This window comes from Protopterus annectens, chromosome 8.part0, assembly GCF_019279795.1.
Source record: "Protopterus annectens isolate FY-2018-M chromosome 8.part0, PAN1.0, whole genome shotgun sequence".
Taxonomy (NCBI): domain Eukaryota; kingdom Metazoa; phylum Chordata; order Ceratodontiformes; family Protopteridae; genus Protopterus; species Protopterus annectens.
Window position 1 is genome coordinate 200,829,599 of NC_056741.1, and position 17,500 is coordinate 200,847,098.

The 17,500-nt window shown below is 37.2% G+C and overlaps 1 protein-coding gene across 1 annotated transcript in view; it reads right to left on the bottom strand.

Annotated features, from left to right (window-relative positions):
• LOC122808699 (alpha-2-macroglobulin-like protein 1) overlaps window positions 1-17,500 on the bottom strand; it is a 1,234,219-nt gene that overhangs the window by 959,149 nt on the left and 257,570 nt on the right. Inside the window, exons 7-8 of the mRNA XM_044079685.1 lie at window positions 2,382-2,466; window positions 366-510 (exon numbers count right to left, since the gene is read on the bottom strand). Of these exons, the coding sequence (XP_043935620.1) occupies window positions 366-510; window positions 2,382-2,466 (230 nt within the window). The remainder of the gene's footprint in view (window positions 1-365; window positions 511-2,381; window positions 2,467-17,500) is intronic.

A 17,500-nucleotide genomic window follows, 5' to 3' on the forward strand; every position in this document is an offset into this window, starting at 1 on the left:
TGTGTGTGTGTCTACATGTGCATCAGAGAATACCTGTGCCAATGTGATTCATGAGCAGCAAGTAGAAATTACCATTGCAAAAGTATTGTTTGGCCCTGGGAATAATTATATGTGATTCAGAAATATGCAAATTAGCTGGTAATGAGTTCTTTCTCCTGCTGCCACATTTTCACTTTTCTGTAAGCTGCCATTTTTGCCACAGCAGTTTATACAAGTCATGGGAAATTTCATACATTCCAAGCCATAGTCTGACCCCCAATTTTAAGAAATTCTAGAATAGAAGGCATTGGAGAGCAAAAGTGAATAGGTTACATCTCAGAAAGTGCACATAACAATAACAATTAGAAGAAAAAAAAAGAGTTTACCTTTCCAGAAAATTCTTGGCATAAGTCGTTTCCCCACATGTCTTGTCCATAGTAATACCAATAGTAATAGTAATAATTATAATAATAATTTTTGCGACAAACAGAGACTTCAACTCTTCCATTGACATACCGGCCATATGTATAACTGTTAGAAGAGAAGAAAAATATTTATTGAAGTTATAATTCTGCAAATTACCTTTTGACTGCATTTGTATATTAAACGGTTTTAATAAATAATAATTGGTATGCCAAAATTTAAGATGAACTTCTCACCTGAACTTAAATCATCTAAGTGGCATTTGATCTTGCATTTCACATGCATGGAACTCTAGCTAAAAACATTAGGATGCAACACTACGCAACACAGAAAATTAGGATTATGGATAGTTAATAAATGACTATAACACAATGGGTGAAAAATACATTTCACTGACTGATACAATTCAAGTTCATTGATGATAGCAGTCGAAGCCTTCATTGTCTTTTAATGATTGGTTGACACTTTGAAAAGCAGAGATCACAATTCTTGTGAGTATCAGTGTCATCTAAAATGCTTGATATGACTACATACCAGTTTTTGCACTGCATTGACAAGCTGAAGTCACTATACCACTGTGTGCTTATAACCAGGAATATTTAGCATATGTCTTTCTATTGAATATATGTTCGAATTATAATATTTCTGTACTTCTATGTACTTCTATGTAGCTGTGATGATGCTTGCTGTGAAATTATTATTTTACTGTACTTTTTATAAAAAGATACAATCCACAGAAGAGCCCATGCAATAGCAGTAATGAAAAATACAGATGTCCAAATTCCACAGAGCAGACACAGGCTGTAGAAAGAGAAGAGTCACCTCAGCATAAAATCTGAAAGTTTTTTTAATAAGATAAGCGCTTTCACAATGTTGCTTCATAAGATCATTACACTCAAAAAAACGTCCTCCACAATTATATTGCTCCAATCAACTCAAAAGTCCAATAGGAACATTGTGCATCCTACTTCATTAGGTAACAAACATACAGTCATTAACCATTTAGTTACCATACTCTAACATCACAGTAAATAAGTAACAAACACTCTATAAGCATACATACACACACCTAAGCAGTCATAAACACATACTAAAATGCAATTATATTAAAATCTAATTAAAATAAATCCATGACATAAAAACATATATCGAAAAACATAATCCCATGGAGTGTCTATCACAGTTATTTCCTCAACATACATGCTGATAAAGTAAGCTTAATAGAAATATGGTCATTCAGTCCTGAGCCTGCATGTGCTCTCATCCTCAAGATCCAAATAAGTTCCACCTGTTCTGTCCTATTCACTATGTCCCCTCTCCTATCATTCTGTTGTATGACTTTCAGAACTAAGAACTTAAATTTATGTTCATTCCCCATATTATTCATATACTTCAGGCCTCTACGGGCACAGTATAGATGATTGCTAACTCTTTCCCTAAGCTGCTTTATTAGTTTTTCCCATGTAAAGGTCAGGATACACACCGTGCTATGTAAACCAAATTCTTGGTATTGCAATCAACACGAACACAGACTACATTTTAGTATGTGTGTATGACTGCTGATGAAGCAACATAGTTTGTGAAAGCGCTTATCTTATTAAAAAACCTACAGATTTTATGCAGAGGTGACTTGTTTCTTTCTACATGTTGTTGTCTGGTCTATGGAATTTGGAAATTTGCATTTTTTATAATAAGATGGCAATTTTAGTATACTGTCTTTTCTTTTTGCCCATATTGCGGTTTGAAATGGTTCTTGGACAAGCTTACTTTTTTAAAAATGAAAATAAAAAATATATTATAATGTGCAGTGGGTAAACTTTGAAACATGATATCAATAAATTATGATGCATCAGGCAATCTGGCAGAATTTTAGGCCTCCTACTCAAGTGCACTCAAGTACTGTTTGTTTTGTTTCTGTGTACTTTTCATCTCATATACAGATTAACTTGCATAATTCTATAACATTTAGGTTTACATACCTGCCACAAATAGAAAAATTGAATTGTTTGTCCCATTTGAGAACTTTCTTTGGAAAGTTTCCAATGATCTCAAATTTTTGTAACTCTAGAAAAAATACAGAGAAAAAAAATGAACAATTATACAGTAATATAGTTGTTTGGAAACGACACCACACTAGTCTTAACAATAACACTACACTCCTTAAATAATGCTATTCTTATAACTATGACACTAGTACATATTGCAAGATTATACATAATCTGTACAAGATATTAAGAGAAAAACATGCACCTAAAAGATTAAAAATTTAATGCAGATTATTAGGTACAATTATTTGCTTCTGATATCTGATTTTGGTCCCAAATGACAAAGAAGACTTTAGAGATTTATTTAAACTGTAAGCAGAATTTGCTTAATTTACTAGCAGTAATATATGTTTCTCATATTGCCTTACCCATATAGGTTATATCCTGCCTCAGAGCACCTTCCATGCACCCAAAGTGTTAAACAGCACAGCTGAGGTGATATAAAAGACAGGTTTTGGTGTTAAGCCCTTCAGACCTTTACTGCTGCTGAACAATATGCTCCTCTGAGGCTTTTGAGGATCAAAGCCCAGTTTGTGCTTTCCTTTGGGGAGAAAATCTGCCATTTTCTGTAAGGAGCTATTACTTTTCTTTTCAGGAAAGTTATTTTAATGTTAAGAGTGCTGTTGCTTAATTGATTGTCTGGAAACTGTAGCATTCTTTAAAACTGTGTGCTCATTTTTTTCGGTCAGTTTAAATGTAATGTAAATTAACTGAAAACCTATTTTCAGTTCTAGGGCTGCCATAGTGTTTTAAAATGTTTTTTTTTTTCTGCCAAAAAAGTAACTTTTGTGGACTGGTAGTTTTACTGGCATTTCTTGCTTGTCTTCCGTGGGAATGAGGCATAATTTTCAGCTTCGCCATGGTGCAGACTAGCAGTCCCTTAATTGGTTCTTCTTCCAGTAATGGAAATAAAAAGTTAAACAAACAGACTGCCATTACAGCATGCTAGCAATTTGCCTAAGCCACAGGGGGTTACTCTGGTATAACCATTTGTTGTACTCAGACCACTCATCTTTTACCCCAGAACCCTCTGGTGTAGCACCTACAGCCACTATGGACAAGGGACTAGCCACATCCTCTTTGGCTGTTCAAGTCATATCAGTAGGGAAGGAAAAACAGCTCTTGTCATTCCTGTGACAGGGAACAAGGAAGGTTTCCTGTTGTGTCAGAATGCTGTGACCATCCCTGTGGAAGCAGCTGCTTTAGTAACATGGTTGGGTCCATTTTATCCCTGTCAAAAAAGATACAGAAAACCAACCATGTATCTGCTCCTCCTCAAAATTTTTGGATAGGAATAGTTTATGGGGACTGACCCAGGGTTCAATTCAGGTTAATGATCCTTCTTTTAAAGTAGTTTCTGGTAAAATAAAGAGGGATTCCTCTTTTCTTGAAGAGATTCAAGATTTTGAATCTGAACAAAATGATGCCATGCCCGAAATAGGATTTTGTTCTCAGATTCTGATTCATACTCAGACAAGAGCTCAGTTTCTGATTCTCCTTGTACAGGTTTCGCTTTCTCTGAGACTATTGCTAGAATATCCCAGTGTTTTTATTGGGAGAACACTGAGGTTTCTCTGTCCCTCAAAAATACTATGATTTGTTACAGAAGGATTTTCCAGAACTTACACCCATTTCTCCTGTCCTTTCTTCTTTAGAATATGTGTATCTTACTTCCTGCAATTCGTCTGATAGTCAGCCAGGTGTCCCTAAAAAGGCATATAACATGCAGAAAGTTCCTCAGTCTTTTACATTTTATACACTATTCCCAAACTTGACCCAGCAACTATAGCCTTAGTTGATTCCAATCCTGCTCTTTCTACTAAGGATGAGAACATTATTGATAGGTATGAAAAAAGTGTATTATTCTCCAACTTTGATTTTCAGAATTTTGAATTGTCAGGCTCAATTTTTTCAGATAATTTATGAGAGCATGAGGAATGTTTTATCAACAGTTTCTTCTTGTGTAAACAAATCTGCTGTGAATAACTTAGTTTCTTCTATTGCACAGGTCATGAGTCATTGTTTGCATTGTGTGTATTATCTGCTGATAGTTCCAGGGCTGTGGCAATTCCTACTGGTTTAAGGAGGTTTGCTCGGCTAAATTCTCAGAACCTTCCAGATGATGTAAAAAAGATTTTAAATTCTCCTTTAGATAGAGATACAGTGTTTGGCCACTTTGCTGTAGAGGTGATCAAAAGTGTGGTGAAGGAACAAGATGATCCAGGGAATCTCTCTCCTTTTCCAAATTGTCCATTGGATTTTATTTCTACTCATCCAGTTTTGACAAAAAAACCCCAGAATAAACAGCCTCAACAAAATGCATGTAAATGGACTTTTAAGATGAAATGGCAAGCAGGTTTCAAAAATATGTCTCAAATCTCACCAAACAAGACTATTCAAGGATGTTGTGATACCCTCCCACCCTGGCCCATTTTCTCTTCTAGAAAGTCTTAATCTCCATTTTTTTCTTTTTGGCAGTAGATTGTTTCAGGCAAATGGGATCTGAAAGTCATTCATCAAGGTTGCAGATGGCAGTGAGAGGAAATTCCTCCTTTCCATTTGGTCATTCCTCTTCCTTCACATCAGACCCTTTTGTTTCCACCTGTTCTTTATCACATGCTGTCCCAAGGAGTGATAGAACTATTTCCTCTTTCCCAGGTGGGGAAGGGGAGTTTATTCAAGGATGTTTGCAGTGCCAAAGAAAGACAATGCTTGGAGACCATTTCTGGATATTTGTTTTCTAAACCTGTTTGTGATAGTGCCCAAGTTTAAAATGTTGTCACCCCATAACCTATTACCTCCTCTTTCAAGTATCTTAGTAACATTAGACTTAAAACTGCTTATCATTATTTCCCTATTCATCCAGACCTCTAACATTTCGTAAGTGTTTGTGTATCTGAATCATAGTATCAATTATTTGCTTTACCCTTTAGGCTATCCAATGCACCCGGAGGTTCCACACACTGTCTAGCTCTGACTATAGCTCATTGCAGGCTACAGGGAGCTCTCTCTCTCTCTCTCTCTCTCTCTCTCTCTCAATTTTCTCAAGTAGACCTGTTTACCTCCCTTCAGAACAATCAACTGGCAAAATTCTTTTGCAACATTCTAGCAAGAAGGTCATGAACACATATAACTTTTCTTTGGACAAGAATGTTCCTGCATGCCTTTCCACCTTTTCCACTAATATCCAGGGTACTTCTGAATATTCAGAAGGAATCTTCCAAGATCATTCTGGTGACTTATTTCTATCCAAGACAAATCATGGTTCTCCCTTCTTTTTGAAATGACCAGGGGGACATTACCACAAGTTTCCTCACAGACTGCATCTACTCATACAAGACCAGGACTGTTTGATATAACCTGACATCAATCATCTTCAGATGACTGCCTGGTTGATAAGGTCTTAATTCCTTGTAGATACCTGTTTTCTGAGGATGTAAAACAGGTACTGATTGAGGCAAGAAAGCCTGCTGCTAGAAAGTCATAAATTAGGAAATGGAAAAGCTTTCTTGTCAGTGCCAACAACAAAACCAGCAACCATTCTGGGATAGTATTTCTCTGATTTTATAATATTTCTGTGAGTTATATCCTATGGCCTTTCTTATTCCTCTCAAGGATCATTTATTGACCATTTCAACATGTCTGCCTATGGATACTCCTTTTTCAGTGCTGTCTCATGCAAAATGCTCTTGAAAGGGGTTTTGCCTAATAGGCTTCCTAGAAAATTGGTGGCCCCTTCTTGGGATCATAATTTTGTGTTAGAGAATTTAAAACCTGCTCCATTTAAAGCAGTTAAACTGGCTTTTTGAGGTTCTTAACATTGAAAATAGTTTTACTGATTGCTCTGACTTATACAAGAAGGGTATATGACTTGCAAGCTCTTATACTGTCAACCCTATCTAATTTTCCCCATGGACAATGTTTCTTTGAGAAGTATTCCTTCTTTTATGCCTAACGTAGTATCTGAGTTTACTTTAAGCCAAACTTTCATCCCGTTTTCTTTCACCTAAAAATGAGAGAGAAAATATACTCCATACCATGGATGTCTACAGACAATGTGGGTACTATACTGACAGAATGAAATCTTTCAGACCTTCAGATCAATTGCCCATTTCTTGTAAAGATAACAAGAAGGGATAATCTGTGTTAAAGAGACTATTTCCAAAGTGTTGTCTAAGGCTATTACCTTTTGTTATACTTACCATATAAATCTATTCCAGGCAGTGTCACAGCCCACTCTACCAGGCCTTGGCTTCATCTATGGCTTTTTTGAAAGGGTTGGATTCTAAAAGTATTCTAGAAGCTGCTACATTGTCCTCTGTACATATTTTAACAAATCACTATAAGTTTGATTCTTTCTCTAGATCTATATCAAGCTTTGCTAGGACCATTCTCCAGGGACTCATTGACCCATCTCCTTCCACCTCCAAAATGTAGTTAGCTATGATAATTTAGACATACAGCTAAGGCTCCTGCAGCAGTGATCAATATGTTGAGTATTATACAGTTGTGTAAGTTGAGCTTACTCTAACAGTAGATGATCAAATGATCACTGCTGCAGTAGCTGCTCCCTCCATCCACCCCTATCGTTTTTGGTGTCTCTGTTTATGTCAGGGTGTGGACATTTATTTTTTTATTGTTCTAAGCATTGTCCTCCAAGGGCTCAGCCTCCCTCTGTCTGCTGACAGGAGATCTCTGAAATGCTTTCTACCTAAACGTGTCTTTAGTCAGCTCAAGCTGTCTGAGCATGTGAAAGGTGCCCTGAAGCTTTGGAAGCTGGCTGGTTACCATATCCTTTGCAGGATATAACCCATATAACTAAGTCTACTGCAGTAGGGATCATTCCAACATCTATTGTTATTAAGTTAAACTTACACAACTGTACTTCTTAAAATGTGATAAATTATTCTGTTTTCTCTTATCATTTATATGTTTTTATTCTGTTAGCTTTTTTGTATGTAGTACATTTACTGTACTGTTTCTGTAACTTCCTCTTTCTGTAATATTATATATTATTGTTGGACTTACACTTTATTACAGCTAACATGAAGTAATAAGAACTTTGCATTAACAACTAAACTTAAATATTCTTTCAGTTTTATTTTACCATTAATTGGTTCACTCTTCCATTGTTTAGATGTCTTTACCAATAATTTTCCAACAAACAGTTCATATACAAAAATACCTTTCATACCTCTTCTTTGCTACAAAACAAAATCATTAATGGCACCAAAAGAAGGCAAGGTAATGCAAAGACTGATATCTGAAAAGTTTATTTTCCCAAACATTGGTAACGTTTTCACAAAGAGTGATGTTTCATTAGTCGGTACAAGCAGTTTTTATACATTTTTTTGCTTTTATAAATAACATATCATAAAAGATGCTGACAAGCTTAAAAGTCTGCAATTTCTAACAGACTCAATAGTAAACATAATATGCATCTGTCATAAAACTGCATGCCAGATTCTGACTTTACTCCCCTTTTTGTGTTACTTAAGGTCTCTATAAATAAGTAAATTTAGTCAAGATCTTACTTCATTAGAGTAAGGAATCGTTCTTCGGCATAATAATTATCAATAGCACATATCATAAAACAGATAACATAATTCAAATTTCTTACAGTAGCTAAAGGAAATTGAAGACACTTAGAAATCAGACTGGCCCTGGGTTTACAAAACATAGTAGTTGTTATCAATGATTGGGAAAGGGAGAGTAAATGTTCTTTGTGTTTTTTCAACTATGCTAGAATGGTGTATGAATACAGACTTGAAATGATTATCTGCTAGAAAATATATGTACCTCCTGAGGTATATAATATCGTTGACTAGCCTACATAATCAAGTACTATTTTCTAGGGCTTTATTAGTTGGAAATTACATATTTTTTTAATGTAGTAATCAACTGTATAAGTGTCAGGGTGCTCTAACGTTCTCTTTAGTCACAAAATTAAAATACTAATAAGGGACAGAGCAAAGCTCAAAGGCATAACCGTGAATCTCTTCAGTTCAGAAGTTTAAAAGTGTGCAATGGCTTACAGCATTGTTGAAATATGAGCAATGCTCTACAATATTGTGAACCTCTATCAGTTCATTACATTACAGGGGATAATTGCCAAGCATATATGATGTCAAAATATATATGTGTCTGAGCATGTATCGCTTTATCGAAATGCACGAGTATCAACACTCTTGATGTTGACATTTTGGAAATCAACATAAAAAATCACAAAATCGAAAAAAAAAAAGATTGCAAAGACAACAGTTTCCTTTTGTGATCTAATCACCAACTCCTCTTCACACATTTAGACATAATTTGTCAGAATAACAGTACTTTTTTATTGAATAATCACACTTGTATTGTCTGTCCAAAGTACACTGCTGTATCTGTATCTTTAAGTTTGTTTGTGGCAGCATTTCACTTCGGGCACCCCTTTACTGTGCTTTTGCATTGGGAGGACTGGGATTCTTCATCTGGTGACAGTAGGTGTTCACCTCATCTATTTGAGCTGGTAAACAAATAAATGGGAACTAACTATTTTTTGCACTTCTCTGCACTAATTTGCATTGTTCTGATACCTAAATAGCATAGACTACATTCAGACCTTCTGAATCTAGCCTGTTATTGATACACTTGAGCACTAAACCAGCTATTTCACATTTAAGAAGGGCTCCCCTGCACCCTTGTGACAGAAGAGTTTGGATCCAATCTTGTCAGAGCTGTGGCTTGCTGAGGGAAGGTTCATTGTGTGCTTTCCTATTGGTAGATTAACTCAAAAGTGTTTAATTTCACCTGTATGTATCCCTCACTTTTGCAAGGGTGTGTGCACTACAGGTGCACTGAGCAGCACTGCCACACTTATCATCCATAGCCTTCAACAAAACAAGCACCTTTGTTAGTCTTAGCACAAAAACTGGTCAAACTAGCTCACTGCCTTCCCTAATAGTACATGCAGTAAAAACCTGCTATAATGGAAAGGCAGTTTCCCCATCATTTCACCAGTCAGCTTGACTAACATGGGCATCTTGAGGTAATGTAGTAATTGCCTTATGTATACTGACAACCACATATTCCTAAAACAAACAAGTACCCTATGTGAGAGATGCAATTCTCCTATGAAATCAGAATCAGTTCTCTCCTGTAATAACAAACCAGACATCAAACAAATTGTCAGTACACAAAAACTTCACATTACACAAAATGAGGTCATGACACAAAAAAAAAACACATGCACAAAGGCACTCACTAGAAGTCTGCTAAAAAAATCAGAGACCTCACAAATGTAAGCCACTTGCACACACTGCTATGTAAATAGAAACCACAACACATAATTACACATGTACCAGTGTCTCAGCAATTTAGCCCCCTAAGGCAAAACACCTCAAAGCCTAATGTATTAGTCATAGGTAACTCCGTAATGCGACACACAGATGTCCCCCTCACCAGGCTGGACAAGGAGGTCATGGTCAGCTGCCTGTAAGGTGTCAGGATCTATTAAATCACACATGCACTCATGTCACTCAACAAGAAGTACCGTTATGACTCTGTCATAGTCCATGTTCGGGAGAATGACTTGGAACATCCCTCTCTGGACTATATAAAGAGAAACATAACTGAGCTCTCAGATTATATGTCCCAGGCAGGTATGACCATAGCCCTAAAAAGCATTCTACCTTGGCACAGGATGATGCCACAGTACAGACAAAAAAAATATTGAATTCAACAATTGGCTTAGCTTGTGGTGTCAGTCTACAGCGATCCAGTATCTGTCAGCCTGGGAAGACATGGTCAACAGGCCACACAGCTTTGCCAGAGATGGCCTGCTCCTGTCTCCTCTAGGCTTTTGGATACTGGCAAAGTGCTTGCCTCCCCCATAGTGCCTTTTATAGGCAATGCCAAAACAACAAAATTTCCCCCGTAACAAAATCCACTTGAGACAAACTCAGGATTCTGCTGCTTAATAATAGGAGTCTAAACATGAAACTGCACTCCCTGGAAGCATTCTTCACCTTGGAAGATGCTGACATCTGTGCAGTCACTGAGACATGGTTCAAGGCCATGGAGATCACCTTAGTCGTGCAAGGCTACAATGCCTTTCACGTATTCAGACCTCAAAATGAGCATGAAAGAACCAAAGGTGGAGGTGTATCCATCTTCATTAAAGCCAAGTACACCTTGAGACTGGTTAAACAGTATGGCTCTCTCAAACTACTCATGTTCAATTAACTATAGGCAAAATACCCTACCACATCATTGCTAGCTATACATCCCCATCATGAACCAGAAAAATGACACCACCTACCTGGACTTACTGGAGTCACTCACCATACAACCCGACACCTTAATCATGGGAGATTTCAACTATCCATCCATCAACTGGGTGACATACATGAGCACGAACATGCTTGCCCAGAGGTTCAAGCCAAACTACAGCCTACTAAGTGATGGCAAAAAAAGACTTGTACCCCATAATCACAGACAACAGTGAATTGTATGTAGATCTGTACACAAATGCCCTGTATGAGCACTTAAGCAACTGTATAGACTTGGCTGTACCTGACCAAATTAAAACCATGTCCTCCCAAAAAAAGCCACCCGGGTGGATCTCAAGTATAAACAGGTTATATAACAAAAGAAAGAAACTGATGTCTAAGAACAAGATGGGACTAACTCAGCAGAGGAAGAATACTCTCCACAACTTGAACAAGCAAATCAGAAATCTTGTCCTCTAAAGCTAATTACAAAGCTAAAATAGCATCCCTAGCAAAAGAAAATCATAAGGCATTCTTTTACATTCAAAATCTAAAAGGGAATGGTCAGCTATGTGCCACACTGGTAGTAGATGGTACTGTGCATACTATAACAGAGGAAATTGCCAACCTGCTAGGTGACAGATTTTGCACAAACTTCACCCCCCCTGTCTCTACCAGCCAAACTCTAAAGCATACCTGACACCAGTCCTCTGCCTAGTATCTCTAAAGATCAGATCATATCTGCTTTCTCCAAGGCAAAAACATGGTCTCAGTGGGACCAGATAAAATCCCAGGTTGCTTATTAAGTAATCTAAAACAGGATCTAGTGGACCCACTTGGCATTCTCTTTAACTGTAGCCTGAGAACTGGCTTTGTTGCAACAGAGTGGAGAACAGCTGCAGTAATCCCCTTGTGAAAAGTGGGGCCATCAACAGATCCTGGGAACTATAGACCCATAAGTCTAACCAGCATCATCTGCAACGAAATGGAAAGAATCATCATGGACCTTATCAGCACTGACATAGATGACCTTCATACTTTAGACCCAACCCAGCTTGGCTTTATTAAGGGTAGATTATGCTTATTAAAACTGGTAGACTTCTTCAAGAAAGTCATCACAGCCCTGGATAAAGGTAACACAGTGCATAATGCCTATCCTGACCTAACCAAGGATTTTGACACAATCCCTACTCAGGTATCATTGAGAAACTCGCCAAGCTGGGGATTAACTCTTACATCACTAGATGGGTAGACAACTGACTCACTGACAGAACACATACTGTCAAAGGTGTTGACTCCACCTCTACCAGTAGACCCATCACCAGTGGCGTACCACAGGGATCTGTGCTGGGCCCTTTACTGTCTGGAATCTATGTATCGGAAGTCCAGGCTAAAGTAGATGGCCTTTGGCTTACCAGGTTCAGTGATGATTGCAAATTGGGTGCGATCCTCGAGTACTCCAATGATGTTAACATAGTACAGGAGGAGCTAACACAGACAAATGACTGATGCCAAAGCCATGGTCTAAATCTAAATGCAAAAAAATGCATAATTATCCCCTTTGGCAAATATGAATTTCTTATTTCCTGATAATTACAATATTGACAGCAAGCCCCTAGATTCAAACCAATTGCTTCAAGATCTAGGAACACAGGTTGATAGAAATCTGAACTTTGCCCACCAAGTTTTCACAATGGTAAGGAAAGCCTTCTACATTGCGAATCTCATAAGTAACGGCATCACATCCAGGGCAAAGGATGTTATAACTCCACTGTACTCGACTCACACAAGACCATTACTAGAGTACAATGCTCACTTCTGCATATACCTCACCAGACACCTGCAGCAGCTGGAGAGACCATGGAGGTTTATCTCCAAGAAAATACAGGGTCTCCAAACCATGACTTATGTCAATAGACTATAAGCTCTGCCACTGTACTCTGTATCATATAGGTTGCTGAGAGGAGACTTTTGCCTGGCCTACATGGCAGTTTCTGAACCTGCCCTGATGGATATGCTGTACATCTGCAAGCCAAATGGCACAAGAGTCACTTACTCTAAGGATCTAAACCTAGCCTGTGACATTAACAGAACAACCTTGAGGGACAAATATATCTCCTAGAGATTGCCACTACTCTGGAATAAACATCAAATTCACATGAAGCAGAGCTTGTCACTGACCCTTTTCAAGAGTAACCTAGACAAATGGATGGGAGTCCACAAATTCACCCTAGGGGTGGCACCCTTGTCTCTCCTGGACAGGGTAGTTGGTATTTATCATAGACTCGCTCTGTGAATTATGTCCATCTAACCAAGGACAATTGAGGCAACTCAGAATTAACATGATTAGACTTATAAGGACTCTAAGGCTGTTAGCCTAATAAACTCCTATGAACCTATGAATCTATGAAACAGGATTTTTTAAGGTAAGGTACAAAGTTAGGCTTTGGGTCAGGAGCATGGATAGGGGTACTATACCTTAGTAATGTGAGCAGGGGTGCTTAGCACTACTGGACTGGTCCATTCAGTCTGGGTTACTTGTATCACTCCTTGTTTCAGTATGATTTGAGCAACTTCTTTTAGTATTTTTGTGACTATAGTACTCTAAAACCTCTGTTCTACCTTCACTCCAGGTGTTGTCTCTATACTACATTCTATCCTTTTATTTCTCCTGGCATGTCAGAGAGTACTCCTTTATGTCTAAAGATATTTTATTTCTTATGTTTATACTTTTTACAATAATTCTGGCAGTCAACACACAAGATCAGGGCTCTAAATGCTTAATGAGTTATTTCCTGTAATCCAAGGTTCAGGGTCTGGTTGCTTTTACCTCTGTTCATCTACTGAATGACTTTGAATACATCACTTAACCAGGCAGTACTTCTGGGTTCATCCCAGAAAGGAGCACATTTGTCCAGTGAGTGTACCTGATTAGCAAATATATGTAAAAAAAAAAAAAAAGAATTCTTCAGACAGAGATTCTCTAGTTTCTCTTGTATTAGTTTCAGCTTGCAAAATAACTACTAAGCTTTTATGTCTTTCCTTGGCTTTAGTACATTAACATAATAAATTTGCTCTGCCATTTTCTGTCCTGGTGGTATAACTTTATGATTCACTGCATTTAAATCACTTCAGATGGTCCTTGCTACCTAACCAGGAAATACTAATATACAATCCCCTGAGTTAACCTCACTGAGTGAGCATTGCTATTGTAAACTTCTTGTTGAATTTCATCGATTTTCTGCATATGCTTCTTTAACATGAGCATAACCATGTTTTACATATCAGATAAACCACTATATTAAACAACTTCAACTGACCATGTAAACAAACACTGTATTCTTTCATACTTCTAAATGCTTATGTTTTGACCTAAGTCTCTGAGATACCCGGCATAAAAGAAATCAAATGGGGTAAAGCCAGTTTAAGCTTAAGGCATCTCTCTTATCGCAAAGAAAGTATCAATTGGTCACAGTTCTTACTTACAATGGTTACCATTTGCTTTCCTTAGCATAGATCTTAGTGATTATTGAATTACTCTAGAAAAACAATCAGTATACAGATGGTGCATTGGCATTTTTAGCTTTGCCATAACTGGTTTAACACTTTCAATACAAGGGGAGTGCTTTGACCAGCAAATATCTCTTTAGGGATATGAGGATACCAATGTAGAGAATAACAAAACAAGTTATCTGATAATAGCTTTAGCATTAGCCTTGCATAATGGCAACACTTCTGAAAAATGTGTAACATTGAGCTTTGCCCCTATTATGTGTGGATATGAGTTTTCTAATGGCCTCTGTATAATACACACTGGAGTCAAAGGAATCTTAAATCTAAGATATGGATGCAGTTTTCTGACATTACAGATTACAGATATGAAGCAATTACAGTTTCTATTTCTTTCATTATACCTGGAAAATAAAATCTGTCCATAAGTATTTTTTTCCAATCCAGGTGACTTCTTAGTATGTGATTATGGGCTACATTCATTACTGGTGTGGTATATATCTCTGGTACTAACAACAGGTGTTAAACTGTCTGTAGGTCTTCACTTAACATATCTATAACAGATCATTTGTAACTCAACAGAGGAGTAAGTATTGATTAGGATATCTTGTTTGCTATCTTCCCCGGATCATTAACTATAGTCTCTCTTGTCATGTTTAAAGTATTGTCTTTTGTAAGTTACACCTATGCCTTCCACTACAAAAGGGTAGCTCTGAGCTAACATCTCCTGCTAACACTTTCTGAACAGGCCTCTCGAGAATTCTGCTTCTTTTTATTTATTTTTTGTTTGTTGTGCTTTCTGCTACTCTCGGACAGAAACTGGTTAAGAAGCCTGCATTTTGCTAATTCGTTCACTTTTAATCTTTGCTTCCATTCTTTTTGCTCTTCGCCTTCTACTTTTGGCCTCTCAGTGTAAGCACTAAAATTATTATGCACGTCACAGACAGAAATATGTCTTGGAGTAATTTTGCTTCAGCACTTTCTGTTAGTTTACCTTACCTATGTTGACAGAACACAGCTACATCTCTAACAGTATTGTGGCAGGTTTCTGGTTATGCACAGATCACTTCCGTTGCCACAATCAGATTCTCCCTTCTCGCTTTTGAATCTGGATCTCTATGAGAATGCTACTGCCTTTGTTCTGTTCTTACTCTGAATGGACATATTAAGCTGTTGCTATGTCTTTTTGTATTAGTTGTATCAACCTGCCACTTTTTATCCATGAATTCTATCTCCTTCCACATTTTCTAAAGTGGTTCAAATGAGAGTGAATTTCTCCTAGTTTACGATCATGTGTAAAGTTAATGGCTACAACTACAGGATGCAAACGTTTTCTTAAATCTCTCTGAATTTCTGTATTTGTGAAAGGGATGATAATTCTATCAACTTGAACATATATATATATATATATATATATATATATATATATATATATATATATATAAAAATAACTTCCACCTTTATCTTTCTTACTGACATGGGGACTTTTGACAAGTATTCATGCTTCCAGAGTCTAACAGGGCTTGAACTTCTTTCATTCCAAAAATGTAGCATGCTTTACTAGAATACTAGTTGTTGTTGTTGTTGTGTCTTTCGGCTTATCCCGGTTAGGGGTCGCTACAGCGGAACTCCGGTCTGCTAATGATTGGCAGTTGATTTTTATGTGCCGAGTTGCCAGCCCTGACGCACAACCTTCAACGAAGGTATGCCCATTCACACATGCCTCCACACAGAAGACGCTCTAGCTGAGAATCAAACGGGACAACGTCTTGCTGTGAGGCGGCAATGCTACCGCAGCACCACTAGTAACATTGTGAAATAATGCTAATTCAATTATATTATCTGCAGTCGTATTATATTCTGTAGGAAGTGTTTTACACGTAACATCCATATCCTTGTTCATATTTCTCCTACTAGCATTTTCTTCAGCACTAGTAAAACAGAATCTGCTTTAATGATGGTTTTCTCCATGTGAGAAAAAAGTTAACTCAATATTTGCTATTTTTTGTTACACTGAAGTATGTGCATTTCTTATCGCAACTTTAAAGACGGAAGCAGATAATTCAGTTTAAACAATATTTCATTGACCAGTAAGCTTTCTACTAAAGTAGCTATCATGTCAGAAATCTTGGGATCATATTGCAGCATCAATGTTTTCTTATATTAGTAGCCAATTTATTTTAAATTTGCCTAGTGCTAAAATGTCTAACATTTTCCTTTTAATTTTACAGCCATCTTCTTATTACAGCTTTAAGCCATGTTTTAAGTAATGAAAATGATCTGTTCCAATTTTGCAAGCATTATAACCCAGCTGAAAAATATTACAGTCTACTCTTCAGAAGTTATGTCAGCCATATCTGACAATTCTTTTTTAATATTTTCACAATCACTGTAATCATTCCCTTCCATACAGATGAAAATGTTTAATGCTTCTACTGTCAGCTAAGGGAAAAGTATGTAGCCAATTCTGATTTTCCCCAGTTTTCTTCAGTGGCACATCTTTTAAAAGCCAAAAAAGAACTCTGGGTTATCCTCCTTATGTATCTTGAGTCTGTCAGTACATGTATGGGATTGTTGTCATGTCAGTTGGTACCACAATGTGCTGTTGCAGATGCACTAACTTCAGATTAGTCTTCAGCTTAAATGCCACTAAGACTTTAGCACATAAAAGATGCAACACAGTTGTGGATGAAAGAAAACATAAGGAACAACGTGAAACAAAACTCTTGTCAGACAGTAAGTATCTGAGGAGCAGTAGCAGCACCATACCTCTTGATACAAGAAGTCTGGACAAAGCTTGGCAAAATGAGAGGACAAAGACCCAAATATACCAACAGATCTTAAATATTGCTCTTATAAACTTAGAAAGTTGCTAGAGTAACAGGGTTTGTGTTAAAATGTATTTTCTGAATGATTAGAAGTCTGAAACTCAATGTATGTCATTATTTAGTGACTTCACTACTCAGATCATCCCTGTGCTTTGCCAGAAAACAAAAAATTTTATGAGGAATAGACCAAAAATATGAAGCAAAACATGTCGACATTTTGCAAAAATCTGGACAGTTGAGATGTATGTGCAACACATTTCATGTTAGAAATCCCAGAGGGAAATTTAGTTCAGATAATCCACACATTTGGCAGCAGAGGGACTGGACTGCATACCTGAAGGTCCCTGGTACAATTACCCATATGCTCCACCAATTTAAATCTAATGCCACAAGATCATACAAATCAGAGGTTTATGTTTACTGTTAAGTATTCAAAAAAAAAAAATATATATATATATATATATAT